Source organism: Hyperoodon ampullatus (genome assembly GCF_949752795.1).
Source record: "Hyperoodon ampullatus genome assembly, chromosome: 14".
In the NCBI taxonomy this organism is placed as follows: domain Eukaryota; kingdom Metazoa; phylum Chordata; class Mammalia; order Artiodactyla; family Ziphiidae; genus Hyperoodon; species Hyperoodon ampullatus.
In genome coordinates, this window is record NC_136927.1 from 65,393,518 (window position 1) to 65,415,501 (window position 21,984).

Genomic DNA, 21,984 nt, shown 5'->3' on the forward strand with positions numbered 1-21,984 from the left:
TCAGTAATGAGTGGGGTCAGCCATTAGGTACTTTATGTTCCAGACTTTGATGTTTAGTGTGAAAGTCTATAGCAGCTGGGGACCATCCTTATTTAGGCTTGTAGTGCAACTCTGAGATCTCCATGGCCCCGGGGAGCGGTGGGGCGGGGGTTGTTGAAGAATCTCAGCTGTCATCTGTTTGTATGACGTGATTGATTTGACAGCTCATAAACTAACTTGGTTGAGACTGCATTGATGATGAATGGGGACTTTATCTCTTTTACACCACCGTGTCCCTTTAGATCATTTAGTAAGCTCATCTGCTGTCTGATCATTTATTAAGCAATCATTCCATGTGGAGCATTGTGCTAGCCTCATATTAAGGTCTTTTATAAGACCTTGAAGAATATTCATTCTTCAAAATGTAGCAATGCAAACTGTGTGCTGGGAAAACAGTATGAAATATTAATGGTGAATGAGTGCCTCCTTTGTCAAAAGACCCTTTAAAAGTGTGGATGGCATTAGGTGGCAAGAATGCTGCTTCCCTTAAGATGAAGTAGCCTCTCTCCTTCCAGCTTGTGTACTTGGTGTGTTCCCTGGTGGTCCTGGGCTCTTAGACTCACTTTCAGGGACAGGATAGGATTATCACTGGTGCTGTGCTGTGGCTGTCCAGAACTCTTAAAAGGGCAAAAGTCTGTGTCCAGCCCTTTTGTTTTGGCTCCCAGTGCTGAACAGCAGAAACATGGTCCTGCATCCCAGTAGCCATCTCCCCTTCCTGCCCTTGTCAATTTCAGCTTCTTTTATGAATTCTGTTACTATGTATGTCCTATGAAATTGGATTGGTAACAGGATCTTTTTTTGTTTTTTAATATTTTTTAGGAATTTCAAATAAATGAGCAGGTCCTTGCTTGCTGGTCTGATTGTCGTTTTTACCCAGCCAAAGTCACTGCTGTTAACAAGGATGGTAAGGCATTTGAGTTGTAATTGTTTTTACTCTTGACTTAGGGGTGAGTTTGTAATATTGGAGTTTGAGAGTATATTTTCAGTATGTATTTATTGCCTAGGAATCCTCTCTCTTTAATTACTCTGTCAGGAGTTAGGAAGAAATTATAAATGCAGAGAAAGGTAGGTTAAAGAGGGGGAGTTTGGTTCTTTGCCTTCTAAAACAGTCATGGTTCATCTGTCACTCCGCTGGGAAGTGTGTAGGTTCTTGCTGTCTAGGGGTTCCTAATATAATAGATGAAATAAGTCCCTAATATTCCTCAGTTATTTGTGAACGGCCTAGAAATGAAGCAAACAGCAAACTTTTCTTAAAAATGTGCTTTGTGGATGCAAGGTGATTGAGAGTGGTCTGTAGTATCAGAGTTACTAGTTGAATTGGGATACTGGGATTTAGAGCACTGAGCTGGAATGCCTTTGCCAGAGTTTAGAACATGTGAGGAGTCAGGACCGGGAACATGTCCCAAAGAGGCTCATTTTGCTAATACAAAGGCAAGAGAAGAGGAGGGTTATGAAGGTAATATGTGTGGTCAGCATCCGGACACACACAGAACACACTGGGGGTTCAAGTGATACCTTTTTTCCTTTTTTTAACATTTTCTACCAAGATGTTTGTGGTATGTCCATGATTCCTGCAGTGAATGTTTAGGGCAAACAGACCTCTTAGTACCAGTGTTAGGGGTGACTCTAAGGCCACATTGATTTTTCATTCAGTGAAGTTATTCAAGTATTTATTCAGCGCTCTGCTGGACTTTGGGGTGACCAAGAAGTTTTGTCTGAGAATGGGTTGAAATGGTCAAAAATGAACATACATTTGCATGTAGCAGAAATTTTAGTTCCTCTCTTGCTACATTCACTCCACCCCCAGTCCCAGCAGCTATTAGACCAGTGTGGGTTGACAGATGTAGGTTATCCTTAAACCGCAGTTCTTTTACCACAGGCCTCCAAAGCAAGGTTGTATCTTCTAAGTTATCTAAACAGTTACTGATTCCTCCTGTTCATGGTTGATTGTCTTTTTGGATAGTCCCTTGTTTCCCTAAGTTACTTTATAAGCCAGTGTTCAAAATAAAATCCTGTTACTATTTTTCATATGTATCACTTTAACCTAAAAATTTATTTTAAAGGAAAGCTTACATGTTATTTTTTTTTTTTTTTTTTTTTTTAGTTTCTGCTTTATAACAAAGTGAATCAGTCATACATATACATCTGTTCCCACATCCCTTCCCTCATGCATCTCCCTCCCTCCCACCCTCCCCATCCCACCCCTCCAGGCGGTCACAAAGCACCGAGCTGATCTCCCTGTGCTCTGCGGCTGCTTCCCACTATCTATCTACCTTACGTTTGGTAGTGTATATATGTCCATGCCTCTCTTTCCCTTTGTCACAGCTTACCCTTCCCCTTCCCCATATCCTCAAGTCCATTCTCAAGTAGGTCTGTGTCTTTATTCCCGTTTTACCCCTAGGTTCTTCATGACATTTTTTTTTTTTTTTTTTAAATTCCATATATATGTGTTAGCATACGGTATTTGTCTTTCTCTTTCTGACTTACTTCACTCTGTATGACAGACTCTAGGTCTATCCACCTCATTACAAATAGCTCAGTTTCGTTTCTTTTTATGGCTGAGTAATATTCCATTGTATATATGTGCCACATCTTCTTTATCCATTCATCCGATGATGGACACTTAGGTTGTTTCCAGCTCCGGGCTATTGTGAATAGAGCTGCAATGAACATTTTGGTACATGTCTCTTTTTGAATTATGGTTTTTTCAGGGTATATGCCTAGTAGTGGGATTGCTGGGTCATATGGTAGTTCTATTTTTAGTTTTTTAAGGAACCTCCATACTGTTCTCCATAGTGGCTGTACCAATTCACATTCCCACCAGCAGTGCAAGAGTGTTCCCTTTTCTCCACACCCTCTCCAGCATTTATTGTTTCTAGATTTCTTGATGATGGCCATTCTGACTGGTGTGAGATGATATCTCATTGTAGTTTTGATTTGCATTTCTCTAATGATTAATGATGTTGAGCATTCTTTCATGTGTTTGTTGGCAGTCTGTATATCTTCTTTGGAGAAATGCCTATTTAAGTCTTCTGCCCATTTTTGGATTGGGTTGTTTGTTTTTTTGCTATTGAGCTGCATGAGCTGTTTATAAATTTTGGAGATTAATCCTTTGTCAGTTGCTTCATTTGCAAATATTTTCTCCCATTCTGAGGGTTGTCTTTTGGTCTTGTTTATGGTTTCCTTTGCTGTGCAAAAGCTTTGAAGTTTCATTAGGTCCCATTTGTTTATCTTTGTTTTTATTTCCATTTCTCTAGGAGGTGGGTCCAAAAGGATCTTGCTGTGATTTATGTCATAGAGTGTTCTACCTATGTTTTCCTCTAAGAGTTTGATAGTTTCTGGCCTTACATTTAGGTCTTTAATCCATTTTGAGCTTATTTTTGTGTATGGTGTTAGGGAATGATCTAATCTCATACTTTTACATGTCCCTGTCCAGTGGAAAGCTTACATGTTATTAAGCTGCTTTAAATCCTTTTAGTAAAAGACATAGTTTATTATATCAGACACTCATTAAATAAAATTTATAGGTCCATTTTAATTAAAATGGTGACTGATCTCACTTAATATGGGGAAAATCAAGTCAAACTCATAGAAGAAAAAGCTACAAGGATATACTACTGTACAGCACAGGTAATATAGCCAATATATTTTTAAAATAAATTTATTTTATTTATTTATTTTTGGCTGCATTGGGTCTTCGTTGCTGCACGCAGGCTTTCTCTAGTTGTGGTGAGTGGGGGCCACTCTTCGTTACGGTGCGTGGGCTTCTCATCATGGTGGCTTCTCCTGTTGCAAGGCACGGGCTCTAGGTGCGTGGACTTCAGTTGTTGTAGAACGTGGGCTCAGTAGTTGTGGCTCGTGAGCTCTAGATGACAGGCTCAGCAGCTGTGGTGCACAGGCTTTGTTACTCCACGGCATGTGGGATCTTCCCGGACCAGGGCTTAAACCCATGTCCCCTGCATTGGCAGGCGGACTCTTAACCACTGTGCCACCAGGGAAACCCTACGTCTGAAATCTTTTGAAGTGATCATTTAAGGACTAAAAGTCATTGGCCGAATTATTGGCCATAGTTAATTAAGGTTTTTAAATGTCTTTTAAACTTTGGCAACCAGAGCTTTGCAAGTTGTTTTAAAAAATCTTTTCAGTTCATTTCCTCCACAAGCTAAAATTATAGGAGGGAGAGTCTTGAGGTAATTTGTTCCTACAATGGTCATTTGCTACCCTAATATATTAGTTCTATAAGCTTCAAATTCTGTTCAGTAAATTTTAGTTAACTGGAGGACATTGAAAATGAGTGGATATTTTTGGGAGAACCTGTTTTCCCCAGAGTTCTTGAGTCTGAAATCCTGTATTATGCTGCCATCCTTTCTGGTTCTTGAGATTAATTGGAAGAGGGAGGAGAAGGAGGGACATGGGGGAGGGGCAATCCTGAAAGTTAATGGAACCAGCTGTGTGGCATTATTGCTACCTCGTGGACTGCGAAGGAAAGCTAGCCTTTGCGGGTGCTCAGATCTGTGCCTGATTTTGAGATGAAATAATGACTCTTAGGTGCTGCCTTTGGGTTAGGTTTAATCCAGGGGAGCTGGCAGTTTCTAGCTCATGATTTATTCTAGTAATTCAATTGCAGGATTGGGAGGGACAATGCTGGACTCTAATTTCACTCTTTCCCTGGTGTTTTCTGCCCTGCCTCCATTCCGTCTGTAGCAGGGGCCACCATGGCTTAATGGTGCTGTGAGAAGAACCTCTGCAGGCAAGGTGGTGCCTTTATTTCCTGTAAAAGTTATTCTGTGTTTTTGGTGCTGCTAGGAGGAGGCTGGGGATATAGTGAAGTCACTTTCTATAGCTTCACCTTGGGAAGGCTTGGTCTGATTTTTCTGCCGTTCTTAACCTCCTTGATGGTTTTGCTGAGGCTGAGCATTGACTGAGCAGGCTGGTGGGTAGTGGTCCTAGCCAGGGTGGAGAGCCCTGGCTGCTGGCATTGGGAATCCGGCATGACTGAATCACAACCAGATAGCAACTTTTATTTTTTATTTTATTTAATTATTTTTTTGCAGCAATAAAGTTGACATGTTTATTAATTAAACTATCACTTAAATTTAAAAAGTGCATAGAAAATAAACATGTTTTAAAACTCCTTTTTTTTTTACAACTATGTACACTTTTTACTTTTACATTCAGTCTTTCGCTGACAGCTTTCAGCACTATTATTTTTTGCACTATTAAAGTATTTTTCTTCATCCCTGTCACAGGGAGTTAACACTGATGGACTTTAGACACATTTTTTCTTTTTTTTCTCTAAGCAGAAGCTTGGAAGAACACAAGGAAAAAAAAACCCCAAAAGATCTGTTTTACATGAATAAGTTGTCAAGAAATGTCTTATTTCTAGAAAAGAAGCTTGTCATCTGTTGAGTTTTTGATAGCAACTTTCAGAGTTTCTTAAGGGAGTTATTTAGCACTTGGAAACTGGGGAGAGCAATGCCATGTTATTTAACCCTTTTCATCTGGAATGATTCCTTGGCAGTGGCAGTTAAGCATCATTTTGTGTGAAGGCAGCCACACCTGGTAGCCTTGTTAGATCCTTGGTCTGTGTTGGAGAAAAAGAAGGGATTCTGCTTCCAGGGAATATTTGTTTGGAAGCCATCTCTGGTGAGTTGACCTCACCTCTGCTCAGCTCTCCGTTTTTATGCCGAGGATGTCAGAGCCGCTTGTCTGTCGGGGTTTGTGCCCCTGCTCTGCAAGGCATTCTCTCTGGGGGAAACTGAAAGTAGGTTCACATTTACAACAAAATGAGGAATCATTCCTTCCTGTTGATCTGTGGTTAACTTGAGTGCGCAGGCGAATCAGGTCCCTCTTCCTTAAAATTATGCATATCCTTGGGTCACGTGCCCCCTCGTCCCCTCCTTGTACCCCAGTTCAATCTCTTTGTTCATTGCCTAAATCTGCATTTAAACTGGGAGATTTTATGGAAATGGTCTTATTTCTAGAGTCTCTGGTTGAAGCAGTTACTATTTTTTGTTTTCTTCATGCTGTAACTGAACCTACATTTGAAATGTGGGAACACTGGGACTATGAGCAGCTTTGAATAGAGATAAAAGGACAATTTAGGCCCATACGTGCAGCTGCTAGCTCGGCTCCTACCTTCTATGGAGGGAAGGAGGTTCTCTGTCAAAGTGACTTGGTAGATGATGGTAATTAGAACCACATATTGATCCCTTGCTCTGTGACAGTCCCTTTGCTAAGCAATTTCCATATCTGATCTTATTTAGTCTTCACACAAACGTGGAAAGGTCGTTGCCGTCAACCCCATCCACATTTTACTGATGAGGAACTGAGCTCACAGGAGAAACTGCTTGAGGTTACAGAGCATATAGATAAATGGTAGCCTGAGATCTGCATGGAGGTCTGTGGTGCTCCAAGTTTCCTGAAACTGCAGTTCCTACAGTACCAGGCCGCTTCTCTGGAGCAGGGTTTTCCTTAAACAGCAGAAGTTGTCAGGGCCAGATGCTCGCTGACGGAGCGTGTGTGTGTACGTGCACCTGATCCGGTAGGTTGAGTGTAGATGGTTTGTACTTCCTAGAGCCCGGTGGTGTCTTGAGAGCCCTGACTGGAGACAGGCCCTGTTACAGTCTCTGCTTGATGATTATAAGCAGTTCACTCTCCTTGCTTTAGACTCATCTGAGCAGTTAGAAATGGGAGAAGGAATTGGACTAGATGAGCATTTTTGGAAATTGTTGGCTACAGAACCTAAGCCCATTATGTAAAATTCCTAAGAGGAAAAGACTTAGGGGGAGGTTGCCTGCAAACATGCACTTATCCCATCCCTCTGCCCACCCCCTTAGGCACATCTGTGGGAACCTCGGGACTTTGAGAAACCATGTTTGAAAGCTCCTATCCATGATATTATGGAATTCTCTGACTCCTGGAGAATGAGCGGGGTAGTAAAAGGGCCCTGAGTCACAGTTATGGTAGATATCAAGAGCAACAGAAATCTGTCCTTTCTAGAGTCACCTGTTTCCTTGGTCCTAGAGAAGATGAGCTTTCTATACATCTCTAGTATTGTTCTTACGTGCCTTCTGCTATTACTGACTTCTGTAAGGTTGTCTGATATGCTGAGTTCTTAACCCCCAGAGGGCAAAGCCAGGAAGCTGTGTTTCATCTGGTAAAGACGGGAGCTTCTTAAGGGAGCCTGAGGCAGGTGACCTTTGTGGCAAGAATGTTCTTATTTTGGATTCTGTCATTTACATGTTTTTTTGTTAGATGTTGTTTGTGGCCATGGGAGAGCTCTGTTGCCAGCCACCCTTGGGAGGATTCCATGGGAAGACATTCTTTTATTCATGAAACCATTAAAGTAGATTTGGGGCCTCTCTCCAGAAGTGGGTCTAGACCACTGTTGTCTGTGGGATGTGTTGTTTTGTTCCCTCTGATTTATTGAAGCCCAGGTTAGGCTATGTGCATGATCAAGGGAGAAAGTTTCAAGATGATCCCTTGTAGTTCTTTGGAAGTAAAAAGGGTCAGGGCCAGGATATTGTTATCTAAGGACAGTGGCCCCTGAGCACCTTTGGCCATAGTTTGGGTCATTTCAGAGTGGCCAGTGGTGCTCTGGGTTTGGGGTTTGGAATCGAGGCTGAGGGACTTGGGGAATAGGCAGTGTGGGGTGGTGGGAGAAGAATTAGTCAGAGGTCAGCAGACAGGCTTGGGTTCTGCTTCTAGCTCTGTTGTAGACTTCCATGGAACTCGGGGTCCATCCCTTCATCTAAGGCCTCCATTCTGAGCCTGCTGTCAGGAGTAAGCTTCAAAATTGACTTCAAGTAGCTGAAAATGTTGGACTTTTGGGTAGTATTTTGTCCTTCTGGATGTTTGAAATGTCTGTAAAAATGGACAATTTTCATTTTGATGTAACTGATGATGAACTTTGTTGATAAGATAGTTGAAAGTATAGGCTTGGGTGGCCTGTTGGCATGCTTAATATTTAAGATTTCTTGAGAATTGGGTTCTTAAGGTCCCCACCCCCAAACCCCCATCCTTAGACTGGCCAGAGCTTTGCCATGGTTGCTTGAAAAGAGTCTGTATAGAGTTCCACAGCCTTGCTTATTATCATTGCTCCTTTGCTTGCCAACACTCTCACAATAGAGGCAGGAAGACCGGAACCCAGGCCTTTGCTGTAAGTATTCACCAATCATTGCTGATGTGCCTTATGTAGAATGCTTATCATAGCCTGTCATCTTGTTGTTTGCTTTAACAAACCAATTATATATACCTGTATAAGTATTATATATATATATATATATATATATATATTTATATATATATATATAAAACCAGCTGTGTATCCTTGTGTCTGTCTTGTTTGCTAGCCACTTTTCTGTGTTGGTGACACTTGTAACAAATAATCACTTCTATTTTGTAATTACAAGGAGTAAAACAGTAGGTAATTACTCGTTGTTTACAACAGCGGTTCTCAGACTTCATCGTGCACCAGAGTCACCTCAAGGCTTTATTAAATTTTTTTTTTTTTTTACTTTAAAAAAAATTTTATTTTATTGACGTATAGTTGTGTTAGTTTCAGGTATACAGCAAGGTGATTCAGTTATACCTATATATACATTATTTTTTTCATATTCTTTTCCCTTATGGTATATCACAAGATATTGAATATAGTTCCCTGTGCTATACAGTAAGACCTTGTTGTTTATCCATTCTTTTTTTTTTAATTTTTAAATTTTATTTATTTTTATATACAGCAGGTTCTTAATAATCATCAATTTTTAAAAAAATTTATTTTATTTATTTATTTTTGTCTGCGTTGGGTCTTCTTTTCTGCGCGTGGGCTTTCTCTAGTTGTGGTGAGCGGGGGGCTACTCTTGGTTACGGTGCACAGGCTTCTCATTGCGGTGGCTTCTCTCGTTGCGGAGCACAGGCTCTAGGCACGTGGGCTTCAGTAATTGTAGCTCTCGGGCTCAGTAGTTGTGGCTCGCGGGCTCTAGAGCACAGACTCAGTAGTTGTGGCGCACGGGCTTAGTTGCTCCGCGGCATGTGGGATCTTCCCGGAACAGGGCTCGAACCCGTGTCCCCTGCATTGGCAGGCGGATTCTTAACCACTGCACCACCAGGGAAGCCCCAGTCATCAATTTAAAACACATCAGTGTATACATGTCAATCCCAATTGCCCAATTCATCACACCACCACCACCACCACCCCTCCACTTTCCCCCCTTGGTGTCCATACATTTGTTCTCTACATCTGTGTCTCAATTTCTGCCCTGCAAACCGGTTCATCATACCATTTTTCTAGGTTCCACATATATGTGTTAATATACAGTATTTGTTTTTCTCTTTCTGACTTACTTCACTGTGTATGACAGTCTCTAGATCCATCCACGTCTCAACAAATGACCTGATTTCGTTCCTTTTTATGGCTGAGTAATATTCCATTGTATATATGTACCACATCTTCTTTATCCATTCGTCTGTCGATGGGCATTTGGGTTGCTACCGTGACCTGGCTATTGTAAATAGTGCTGCAATGAACATTGGGGTGCATGGGTCTTTTTGAATTATGGTTTTCTCTGGGTATATGCCCAGTGGTGGCATTGCTGGATCGTACGGTAATTCTATTTTTAGTTTTTTAAGGAACCTCCATACTGTTCTCCATAGTGGCTGTATCAATTTGCATTCCCACCAACAGTGCAAGAGGGTTCCCTTTTCTCCACACCCTCTCCAGCATTTATTGTTAATAGATTTTCTGATGATGCCCATTCTAACTGGTGTGAGGTGATACCTCATTGTAGCTTTGATTTGCATTTCTCTAATAATTAGTGGTGTTGAGCAGCTTTTCATGTGCTTCTTGGCAATCTGTGTGTCTTCTTTGGAGAAATGTCTATTTAGGTCTTCTGCCCATTTTTGGATTAGGTTCTTTGTTTTTTTTTTTTTTTTTTTTTGCGGTACACGGGCCTCCCACTGTTGTGGCCTCTCCCGTTGCAGAGCACAGGCTCCGGACGCACAGGCTCAGTGGCCATGGCTCACGGGCCTAGCCGCTCCGTGGCATGTGGGATCTTCCCGGACCGGGGCACGAACCCGTGTCCCCTGCATCGGCAGGCAGACTCTCAACCACTGCGCCACCAGGGAAGCCCGGTTCTTTGTTTTTTTAATATTGAGCTGCATGAGCTCTTTATATATTTTGGAGATTAATCCTTTGTCCATTGATTCCTTTGCAAATATTTTTTCCCATTCTGAGGGTTGTCTTTTCGTCTTGTTTATGGTTTCCTCTGCTGTACAAAAGCTTTTAAGTTTCATTAGGTTCCATTTGTTTATTTTTGTTTTTATTTCCATCACTCTAGGAGGTGGATCAAAAAAGATCTTGCTGTGATTTATGTCAAAGAGTGTTCTTCCTTTGTTTTCCTCTAGGAGTTTTACAGTGTCCAGTCTTACATTTAGGTTTCTAATCCATTTTGAGTTTATTTTTGTGTATGCTGTTAGGGAGTGTTCTAATCTCATTCTTTTACATGTAGCTGTCCAGTTTTCCCAGCACCACTTACTGAAGAGAATGTCTTTTCTCCATTGTGTATCCTTGCCTCCTTTGTCATAGATTAGTTGACCATAGGTGTGTGGGTTTATCTCTGGGCTTTCTGTTTTGTTCCATTGATCTATATTTCTGTTTTGGTGCCAGTACCATATTGTCTTTTTTTTTTTTTGCGGTACGCCGGCCTCTCACTCTTGTGGCCTCTCCCATTGCGGAGCACAGGCTCCGGACGCGCAGGCTCGGCGGCCATGGCTCACAGGCCCAGCCGCTCCGCGGCATGTGGGATCTTCCCGGACCGGGGCACGAACCCATGTCCCCTGCATCGGCAGGCGGACTCTCAACCAGTGCGCCACCAGGGAAGCCCTACCATATTGTCTTGATGACTGTAACTTTGTAGTATAGTCTGAAGTCAGGGAGTCTTATTCCTCCAGCTCTGCTTTTTTCCCTCAAGACTGCTTTGGCTATTTGGGGTCTTTTGTGTCTCCATACAAATTATAAGATTTTTTGTTCTAGTTCTGTAAAAAATGCCATTGGTAATTTGATAGGGATTGCATTGAATCTGTAGATTGCTTTGGATAGTGTTGTCATTTTCACAATATTGATTCTTCCAATCCAAGAACATGGTATATCTCTCCATCTGTTGGTATCATTTTTAATTTCTTTCATCAGTGTCTTATAGTTTTCTGCATACAGGTCTTTTGTCTCCCTAGGTAGGTTTATTCCTAGGTATTTTATTCTTTTTGTTGCAATGGTAAATGGGAGTGTTTCCTTAATTTCTCTTTCAGATTTTTCAACATTAGCGTATAGGAATGCAAGAGATTTCTGTGCATTAATTTTGTATCCTGCAACTTTACCAGATTCATTGATTAGCTCTAGTAGTTTTATGGTGGCATCTTTAGGATTCTCTATGTATAGTATCATGTCACCTGCAAACAGTGACAGTTTTACTTCTTTTCTAATTTGTATTCTTTTTATTTCTTTTTCTTCTCTGATTGCCGTGGCTAGGACTTCCAAAACTATGTTGAGTAATAGTGGTGAGAGGGCTTCCCTGGTGGCGCAGCGGTTGAGAGTCCGCCTGCCGATGCAGGGGACACGGGTTCATGCCCCGGTCCTGGAATATCCCACATGCTGCGGAGCGGCTGGGGCCGTGAGACATGGCTGCTAAGCCTGTGCGTCCGGAGCCTGTGCTCTGCAACGGGAGAGGCCACAGCAGTGAGAGGCCCGTGTACCGAAAAAAAAAAAATAGTGGTGAGAGTGGACATCCTTGTCTTGTTCCTGATCTTAGAGGAAACGTTTTCAGTGTTTCACCACTGAGAATGATGTTTGCTGTGGGTTTGTCATATATGGCCTTTATTATGTTGAGGTAGGTTCCCTCTATGCGAACTTTCTGGAGAGTTGTTATCATAAATGGGTGTTGAATTTTGTCAGAAGCTTTTTCTGCACCTGTTGAGATGATCATATGGTTTTTATTTTTCAGTTTGTTAATATGGTATATCACATTGATTGATTTGTGTATATTGAAGAATCCTTGCATCCCTGGGATAAATCCCTCTTGATCATGGTGTATGATCCTTTTAATGTGTTGTTGGATTCTGTTTGCTAGTATTTATTTATTTATTTATTTATTTATTTTGCGGTACGCGGGCCTCTTACTGTTGTGGCCTCTCCCGTTGCGGAGCACAGGCTCCGGACGCGCAGGCTCAGCGGCCATGGCTCACGGGCCCAGCCGCTCTGCGGCATGTGGGATCTTCCCATACTGGGGCATGAACCCGTGTCTCCTGCATCGGCAGGCGGACTCTCAACCACTGCGCCACCAGGGAAGCCCCTGTTTGCTAGTATTTTTTTGAGGATTTTTGCATCTATATTCATCAGTGATATTGGTCTGTAATTTTCTTTTTTTTGTAGTATCTTTGTCTGGTTTTGGTATCAGGGTGATGGTGGCCTCATAAAGGAGTGTCCCTTCCTCCGCAGTTTTTTGGAAGATTTTGAGAAGGATGGGTGTTAGCTCTTCTCTAAATGTTTGATAGAATTCACCTGTGAAGACATCTGGTCCTTGACTTTTATTTGTTGGAAGATTTTTAATCACAGTTTCCATTTCATTACTTGCGATTGGTCTGTTCGTATTTTCTATTTCTGCCTGGTTCAGTCTTGGAAGGTTATACCTTTCTAAGAATTTATCCATTTCTTCCAGGTTGTCCCTCTTATTGGCATAGAGTAGCTCGTAGTAGTCTCTTAGGGTGCTTTGTGTTTCTGCGGTGTCTGTTGTAACTTCTCCTTTTTCATTTCTAATTTTATTGATTTGGGTCCTCTCCCTCTTTTTCTTGATGAGTCTGGCTGATGGTTCATCAATTTTGTTTATCTTCTGAAAGAACCAGGTTTTAGTTTTATGGATCTTTGCTATTGTTTTCTTTGTTTCTATTTCTGTTTCTGCTCTGATCTTTTATGATTTCTTTCCTTCTGCTAACTTTGGGTTTTGTTTGTTCTTCTTTCTCTAGTTCTTAGGTGTAAGGTTAGATTGTTTATTTGAAATTTCTCTTGTTTCTTGAGGTAGGCTTCTGTAGCTATAAACTTCCCTGTTAGGACTGCTTTTGCTGCATCCCATAGGTTTTAGGTCGTCGTGTTTTCATTATCATATGTCTCTAGGTATTTTTTGATTTCCTCGTTGATTTCTTCAATGATCTCTTGGTTATTTAGTAATGTATTGTTTAGCCTTCATGTGTTTGTGTTTTTTACGTTTTTTTCCCCTGTAATTGATTTCTAATCTCATAGCGTTGTGGTCAGAAAAGATGCTTGATATTATTTCAATTTTCTTAAATTTACTGAGGCTTGTTTTGTGACCCAAGATGTGATCTATCCTGGAGAACGTTCTGTGCGCATTTGAGAAGAAAGTGTAATCTGCTGTTTTTGGATGGAATGTCCTATAAATATCAATTAAATCTATCTGGTCTGTTGTGTGATTTAAAGCTTGTGTTTCCTTATTAATTTTCTCTTTGGATGATCTGTCCATTGGTGTAAGTGAGGTGTTAAAGTCCCCCACTATTATTGTGTCACTGTTGATTTCCTCTTTTATAGCTGTTAGCAGTTGCCTTATGTATTGAGGTGCTCCTATGTTGGATGCATATATATTTATAATTGTTATATCTTCTTCTTGGATTGATCCCTTGATCATTATGTAGTGTCCTTCCTTGTCTCTTATAATATTCTTTATTTTAAAGTCTATTTTATCTGATATGAGTATTGCTACTCCAGCTTTCTTTTGATTTCCATTTGCATGGAATATCTTTTTCCATCCCTTCATTTTCAGTCTGAATGTGTCCCTAGATCTGAAGTGGGTCTCTTGTAGACAGCATATGTATGGGTCTTGTTTTTGTATCCATTCAGCGAGCCTGTGTCTTTTGGTTGGAGCATTTAATACATTCACGTTTAAGGTAATTATTGATATGTATGTTCCTATGACCATTTTCTTAACTGTTTTGGGTTTGTTTTTGTAGGTTCTTTTCTTCTCTTGTGTTTCCCACTTAGATAAGTTCTTTTAGCATTTGTTGTAGAGCTGGTTTGGTGGTGCTGAATTCTCTTAGCTTTTGGGTGTCTGTAAAGCTTTTGATTTCTCCATCGAATATGAATGAGATCCTTGCCGGGTAGAGTACTCTTGGTTGTAGGTTCTTCCCTTTCATCCCTTGAAGTATATCATGCCACTCCCTTCTGGCTTGTAGAGTTTCTGCTGAGAAATCAGCTGTTACCCTTATGGGAGTTCCCTTGTATGTTATTTGTCGTTTTTCCCTTGCTGCTTTCAGTAATTTTTCTTTGTCTTTAATTTTTGCCCATTTGATTACTGTGTGTCTTGGCGTGTTTCTCCTTGGGTTTATCCTGTATGGGACTCTCTGTGCTTCCTGGACTTGGGTGGCTATTTCCTTTCCCATGTTAGGGAAGTTTTTGACTATAATCTCTTCAGGTATTTTCTCGGGTCCTTTCTCTGTCTCATCTCCTTCTGGGACCCCTGTAATGCGAATGTTGTTGCGTTTAATGTTGTCCCAGAGGTCTCTTAGGGCATCTTCATTTCTTTTCATTCTTTTTTCTTTATTCTGTTCCACAGCAGTGAATTCCACCATTCTGTCTCCCAGGTCACTTAACCATTCTTCTGCCTGAGTTATTCTGCTATTGATTCCTTCTAGTGTAGTTTTCATTTCAGTTATTGTATTGTTCATCTCTTTGTTTGTTCTTTAATTCTTCTAGGTCTTTGTTAAACGTTTCTTGCATCTTCTCGATCTTTGCCTCCATTCTTTTTCCGAGGTCCTGGATCATTTTCCTATCATTATTCTGAATTATTTTTCTGGAAGGTTTCCTATCTCCACTTCATTTAGTTGTTTTTCTGGGGTTTTATCTTGTTCCTTCATCTGGTACATAGCCCTCTGCCTTTTCATCTTGTCTATCTTTCTGCGAATATGGTTTTCATTCCACAGGCTGCAGGATTGTAGTTCTTCGTGCTTCTGCTGTCTGCCCTCTGGTGGATGAGGCTATCTAAGAGGCTTGTGCAGGTTTCCTGGTGGGAGGGACTGGTGGTGGGTAGAGCTGGCTGTTGCTTTGGTGGGCAGAGCTCAGTAAAACTTTAATCTGCCTGACTGCTCATGGGTGGGGCTGGGTTCCCTCCCTGTTGGTTGTTTGGCCTGAGGCCACCCAACACTGTAGCATACCTGGGCTCTTTGGTGGGGCTAATGGCAGACTCTGGGAGGGCTCATGCTAAGGAGTACTTCCCAGAACTTCTGCTGCCAGTGTCCTTGTCCTCACAGTGAGCCAGAGCCACCCCCCGCCTCTGCAGGAGACTCTCCAACACTAGCAGGTAGGTCTGGTTCAGTCTCCCCTGGGGTCACTGCTCCTTCCCCTGGGTCCCGATACGCACACTACTTTGTGTGTGCCCTCAAGAGTGGAGTCTCTGTTTACCCCAGTCCTGTCGAAGTCCTGCAATCAAATCCTGCTAGCCTTCAAAGTCTGATTCTCTAGGAATTCCTCCTCCCGTTGCCAGACCCCCAGGTTGGAAAGCCTGATGTTGGGCTCTGAACCTTCACTCCAGTGGGTGGACTTCTGTGGTGTAAGTGTTCTCCAGTTTGTCTGTCACCCACCCAGCAGTTATGGGATTTAATTTTATTGTGATTGTGCCCCTCCTACTGTCTCATTGTAGCTTCTCCTTTGTCTTTGGATGTAGAGTATCTTTTTTGGTGAGTTCCAGTGTCTTCCTGTCGATGATTGTTGAGCAGTTAGTTGTGATTCTGGTGTTCTCGCAAGACGGAGTCTTTTTTTTTTTTAATTTTTGGTTGCGTTGCGTCTTCTTTGCTGTGCACAGACTTTCTTCTAGTTGTGGCAAGCAGGGGCTGTGCTTTGTTGCGGTGTGCGGGCTTCTCATTGCAGTGGCTTCTCTTGTTGCGGAGCACGGCCTCTACGTGTGTGGCCTTCAGTAGTTGTGGCTCACAGGCTGTAGAGCACAGGCTTAGTAGTTGTGGCTCACGGGCTTAGCTGCTCTGTGGCATGTAGGGTCTTCCTGGACCAGGGCCGGAACCCATGTCGCCTGCATTGGCAGACAGATTCTTAACCACTGCGCCACCAGGGAAGTCCTCAAGGACTTACTAAAACACATTTCTGTGTCACACTCCCAGAGTTTTTGATTCAGTATATTGGGGGTGAGGCTGATAACTTGCATTTCCAGTAATTTCACAGGGTTGTTGATGCTTCTGGTCTGGGGACTACACTTTGAGAAACACTGGTTAGAGTGAGCCTGGTGCAGTGTGAGAAACTAGTGTCAGATGTGGTCTCTAGCCTTGGAGAGCCTGCCTTCGATTTGGGATCTGCCTTTTATATGAAGGCATCTAAATGAGGATCTGCAGGTCAGGTACCAAATGAGTCTGAGAAGTTCAGAGGAGGGAGAACTCTCCAGCAGCAGGGAAGTCAGGAAGCTTTTACTGAACTATTGTGGTCTTTTGATCTGAGTGCTTAAGGATCAATGAGTGGCACATTCCAGTCAGGAAAACACTTCGTGTGGAGGTGGAAATGTCACAAGACAGTTTCAGTGGGTGGCAAGTAGCTAGTCACTTTGAGTTGGTGGGTATTGTGTGCTGGTAATTCGAAATAAGGTTTGGAAAATAATTGGGCTCAGATTGCTTGGACTTTGAACACTGAAGAGGGAGGGTTTCAGTAGAGGTGGCTAGCCATGGGCAGGGCCTTATTCAGGGCTGGAGGAGAGGGCTGGTGGGTGGGGAGAGAATGTATAAGAAGGAGGCAACCAGCCAGAAGATCTTAACTTGCATTATTCTGCTCCCAACCCTTGGGATTTATTTTTTTTCTTCCATGTTGGGTAGTAAATTGGTCCTGAAATCTGACCATGTTTACTAGTGGTAAATCACTACATGATTACCAGTGGTTCATTGATAATCTTGACAAGATTAACTGTGATTTTTTTTTTAAAATAAATCCCTGGAACCCACCCCCCAAAAAAAAGAGAGAGAGAGAGAGACATGGGTGGGTTCTAAAATGCAAAAGTTTGAAAGTGTTGGGTTGGGTACAGCTAATGAGAACTTCTGTAGTTGGATGCGTTATTTGGGGAGATAAGATTATTTGGATTTCCAGTTTCAGTTTTTTAGCAGAGAGTGATTTTTGTTGGACTTAAAAAAAAAAGAAAAGGAACAAAACTAATAATGTAGCGGTCACCATTTAGTGCTTTGGCCTAGTCTCTATTTTGAAATATTGTAATATGCGGCTAATTCATATGGATTTTGAGAGTAATGTGACCTCTAAAAACATAATACCTTTAGCAGATGGTCGTATTTCTTTTAAAGTTTAAAAGATATTACTACTTCTAAGCCCAGAAAATAAAGATTAAGTGATAAACATTAATAATTCACCAAGCAATAAATAAATCTGCATTTTCCTTATATCATATTTTTTTTTCCTATTTTTTTAAATTGAAGTATAGTTGATGTACAAATTATGTTACAGGTATATAGTAATTCACAGTTTTTAAAGGCTACACTCCATTTATAGTTCTTATAAAATATTGACTATATTCCGTGTTGAATAATATATCCTTGTAGCTTATTTTATATATAATAGTTTGTATTTCCTAATCTCCTATCCCCATTTTGCCCCTCCTCTGTTTCCTTCTCCCTACGGGTAAACACTAGTTTGTTCTCTGTATCTGTGAATCTGTTTCTTTTTTGTTATATTCACTACTTTGTTGTATTTTTTAGATTCCACATGTGAGATCATATGGTATTTGTCTTGTCTAATTTATTTCACTTAGCATAATACCCTCCAAGTCCATCCATGTTGCTGCAAATGTCAAATTTTCATTCTTTTTTCATGGTTGAGTAGTATTCCATTTTATATGTATATGTGTGTGTGTGTGTGTGTATATATATATATATATATATATATATATATATATACACCACCTCTTTTATCCAGCCATCTGTTGATGGACACTTAGATTGCTTCCATATCTTGGCAATTGTAAATAATGCCGTGAACGTTGGGGTGCATGTATCTTTTCGAATTAGTGCTTTCGTTTTTTTCGGATATATACCAAGGAGTGGAATTGCTGGGTCATGTGGTAATTCTATTTTTAGTATTTTGAGAAATCTCTATACTGTTTTTTCCACAGTGACTGCACCAGTTTACATTCCCACCAAGAGTGTAACACAGTATATCTTTCCATCTTCAGTTTCTTACATCAGTGTCTTATAGTTTTCCAAGTACAGGTCTTTTACCTCCTTAGGTAGGTTTATTCCTCGGTATCTTATTCTTTTTGATGCAACAATAAACGGGATTTTCCCTTAATTTCTCTGATAGTTCATTGTTGGTGTTTCCTTACATTCTTAATTGTTTTACTGTTCTTTGTTCTTGGTGTAAGTCAGTGCAAGTTTTTAAGATTTAGCGAAGCACCATAAAAATGAGGGGTTTTTGGATGGATTTTGATTTGTATAGATAAAAAGATTTGTAAAGATAAAGAGGAAAAGGCAAGTGTACTATTATTATCTTGGACATAAGTAAGACTGAATGTGATTCTTGGACAACTTTTTAATTCCCATATGTTTATTATTGTGGTTGGAGCTCCCTTGTGTTTATGCTTTGAAAAGTTTTGTTGCTTTCATGAAACTGCAAGTTAAAATCATATCTTTTTGAATTTTAGGTACTTACACTGTGAAATTTTATGATGGAGTAGTTCAGACTGTCAAACATATTCATGTCAAAGCTTTTTCGAAAGATCAGGTGAGAAATGTGGTTTTATGCTTTGTGGTATGAATAATGCTAATGTTATAGTTTTGTTTCTCAAAGATGTTACATTTGTTTATGATGACAAAATCTTTCCTTCATCTGACATGATTTCACCAGAAAGCAATACACAAGTTTTCAGAAATTGTAAATATTTGTCTCTCTCTCTGCCTTTTTCTTTTCATACCAGTTCTTTTCAGAAGTGCCAGTACTTGAGTACCACTACCTGTTATCTGTCTTTTTCCCAAAGCGCCTCATTGTTATTCTTTTTTCTCTCTTCCTGTCCTCTGCCCACAGAGCTGTTTCCCCTCACAGGGAACTTGCTGAGTGGTTGAAGAGGTGGAGATGTTTTCTCCTCATCTGACTTTGTCCTTCAGCTCAGGACCATGGCTTGGTGGTTACGTAGCCACCATTTGGCGTAGATTTGGCCTTGTGCTAGATGTGCCTGGGCTGAAAATTTTGTTTCCTTTTGTCCCTTTCACCATCCATGTACTTGTCTAAGTACGGGTCCTGAGTTTTGATACTGGAAATATGGTGCACACAGATAGATTCTGGCCATCTGGAAGTGTTGCCTACTTTCTTCATGATTTTTTTTCCCTCTTAGTTTTTTTTTTTTTATATTTATGTCTTAATGAAATAGCTGAGGGGAAAGATTCTGATTGTAACTAATTGTTGTTTACTTCTTTGAGTGGTTGTTGATATGACAGTATTTGGTAATCCTGGAACCTTCTAATAAATTCTTCTGAACATATATTTAGCAATTCCAAAGCATTATGATACATCATATTGTTAAAGATAATCTCAAAAGTGTTTTTGCCTTTCTGGTTTTCCTCTTCAGAAAACTGACAAAATTATAAAGCTTTAGCCCTGAAGATGTTTTCTCTTTGATCATTTGCTTCTCAGGCATCTAAGGAGCTACACAGAACTGTAAAACATTATTTTGGCCTTCAATTTGGCAATTTTTGTGTTAAGTTTGTGGAGTGAGTTCATATAGATAGAGGACTGTATTAAGAACATGTCCAGAACTGTCAGATTGTATCTAGAATCTACACAAATGGAAGTCTAGGGCTCCACATAACAAACGTTCATCTGTTTCCTCTGATTGATAGTACTCATGGTGCCTTAGCTTGAGGATGGGCACCTCACCCTGTGTGGATTTGTGGGTCTTCAGTCCTCAATTCCCAGCTGCCTCTGAGTGTCTCATGTCATCTCAGACCTGGCAGGTGGTCAAGCACAGGCCCATGGCTCCTGTTTGTTTTTCTTTTCCAAGAGGACATAGTAGTTTGGATAAATGACTTCTCAGCTAGGCCACTTAGAAAGCAAAATTTCTTACAAATATCTGTCAGACAATTTTTAAAGCTTTTTTCATATAGTATTAGATTGTGGTTTTGTTTTTTGTTTTTTAAATAGGATTGTACTGCCCTAAGTGGTTTGATAATCTGTATTTCAGGGACATTTATCTTTTTTTTTGAAGTTATAGAAACTATATGTTTGCTGTAGAAAATTTAGAAAGTACAGAAAAGCGCAAAGAAAATAAAAATTGTATAATTCTATCATCTAGATGCAATTGCTCTTAACATTTTAATGTATAGCCTTCTGTATTTTTTATAAAAGATACTTATATATATATATATTTCTTTTCCAAATTTGAGTCATATGTTACTGTTCTATAACTTGCTGGGGGTTTTTTTGTTTTTTTTTTGTTTTTTTGTGGTGTGTGGGCCTCTCACTGTTGTGGCCTCTCCCGTTGCGGAGCACAGGCTCCGGACACGCAGGCTCAGCGGCCATGGCTCATGGGCCCAGCCGCTCCGCGGCATGTGGGATCCTCCTGGACCGGGGCATGAACCCACGTCCCCTGCATCGACAGGCAGACTCTCAACCACTGCGCCACCAGGGAAGCCCTATAACTTGCTCTTTTAACAAAATAACATTTTCCCAAGTTCCTAAGTACTGTATGGGAATATAGCTTTTAATGGCTTAGTAGTATTTATAATATGTATGTAACCCTACTTTGTGTAACCAGTTTTCTAATGGTCATTTAAGGATATTTGTAAATCTGGGTACACACGTCTGATTATTTTGTTAGCAGATTTCATTTCTAGGAATTCATTCTAGTTCAAAAGTATAAACATAAGACTTTTGACATAAATTGCCAACCCCCCTTCCTGGTGGTTGCAATTTATATTTCTGCCAGCAGTTACTGAGGAGTACTTGTTCTCAAACCTGGCTGCTTTCAGAAAATTTTGGAGACTTGAAAAAAATATTTTCTTTTAGTTTCTAACCACAGGGATTCTCCTTGTTTATTACTTTCCCCTCTGGAACAAATTAAACTTTTACTCACTGTGTATTTAGGCAGTCCTTCCTGCTCCTGGCAAAAATCTGTGTGCCAAGTGTGTGCTTGGTGCTAGGGATCCAATATTAACATGATGTGGTGGTCTCTGCTCTTCTCTTGAGGTCTTGGAAGAAAGATACTTACACAAATAAACTTAATTGTAGTTTTGGAAACTCCAGAGCTTTCAGAGCTGGCTTTATTATGAGACAGTATACTAGGACACAAGATTATTAAGATGAATTTTGGAAAAGTAATTTAGGAGGAAAGTAACCAAGAAGCAGTACTTTCTCCTAATGGACAAAAACTCAGTAGCTCAGCAATGCAGTAGGTGACTTGTTCGACTGAGCACAGCCTTTACCCAGTAGAGGAAGCAAAGACCCTGTTTTTGAGATGGAAAATCTTTACAGCTTTCTGGTTCACCTCTAGTTATCAGTTTGGGTTCTTCTCTACACAGGACATCAGCATCTGCTGGCAAACTGAGCCAGCCTCTGAAAGGCCCTGGGTCAGTGTAGTCATTCTTGGGAGGAAACGGACAGGGCATGAAGGCATCTCTGTAAAAAAAGATTGCTTCCCAGAAGAGGTCCCTGGGGTAGTTGTCTGTCCCTTTAATTATTTTTTAGTGACTTACTAATCAAAAGGGAGATAGCATTGTCTCAGAAGGAATTGAACATGGCTGTTATTTTCTTTAAACTTAGGACTGGTTTTCAAACCTCAGAATATGGGTGTATATTTTCAGTGGTGCTTTCCGTTATGTGACCTGATACATGTCCTCTTTTAATTTCTTTGTCTTCATAAGTTTACAAAAAACGATCTGATTTTATATTTGCAAGTAATC

The 21,984-nt window shown here is 40.7% G+C and overlaps 1 protein-coding gene across 1 annotated transcript in view; it reads left to right on the forward strand.

Annotated features, from left to right (window-relative positions):
- PHF20 (PHD finger protein 20) overlaps positions 1–21,984 on the forward strand; it is a gene marked incomplete at both ends in the record, with an annotated part of 114,995 nt that overhangs the window by 18,274 nt on the left and 74,737 nt on the right. Inside the window, 2 exons of the mRNA XM_079719561.1 lie at positions 859–943; positions 18,735–18,814. Coding sequence (XP_079575687.1) covers positions 859–943; positions 18,735–18,814 — 165 coding nt within the window. The remainder of the gene's footprint in view (positions 1–858; positions 944–18,734; positions 18,815–21,984) is intronic.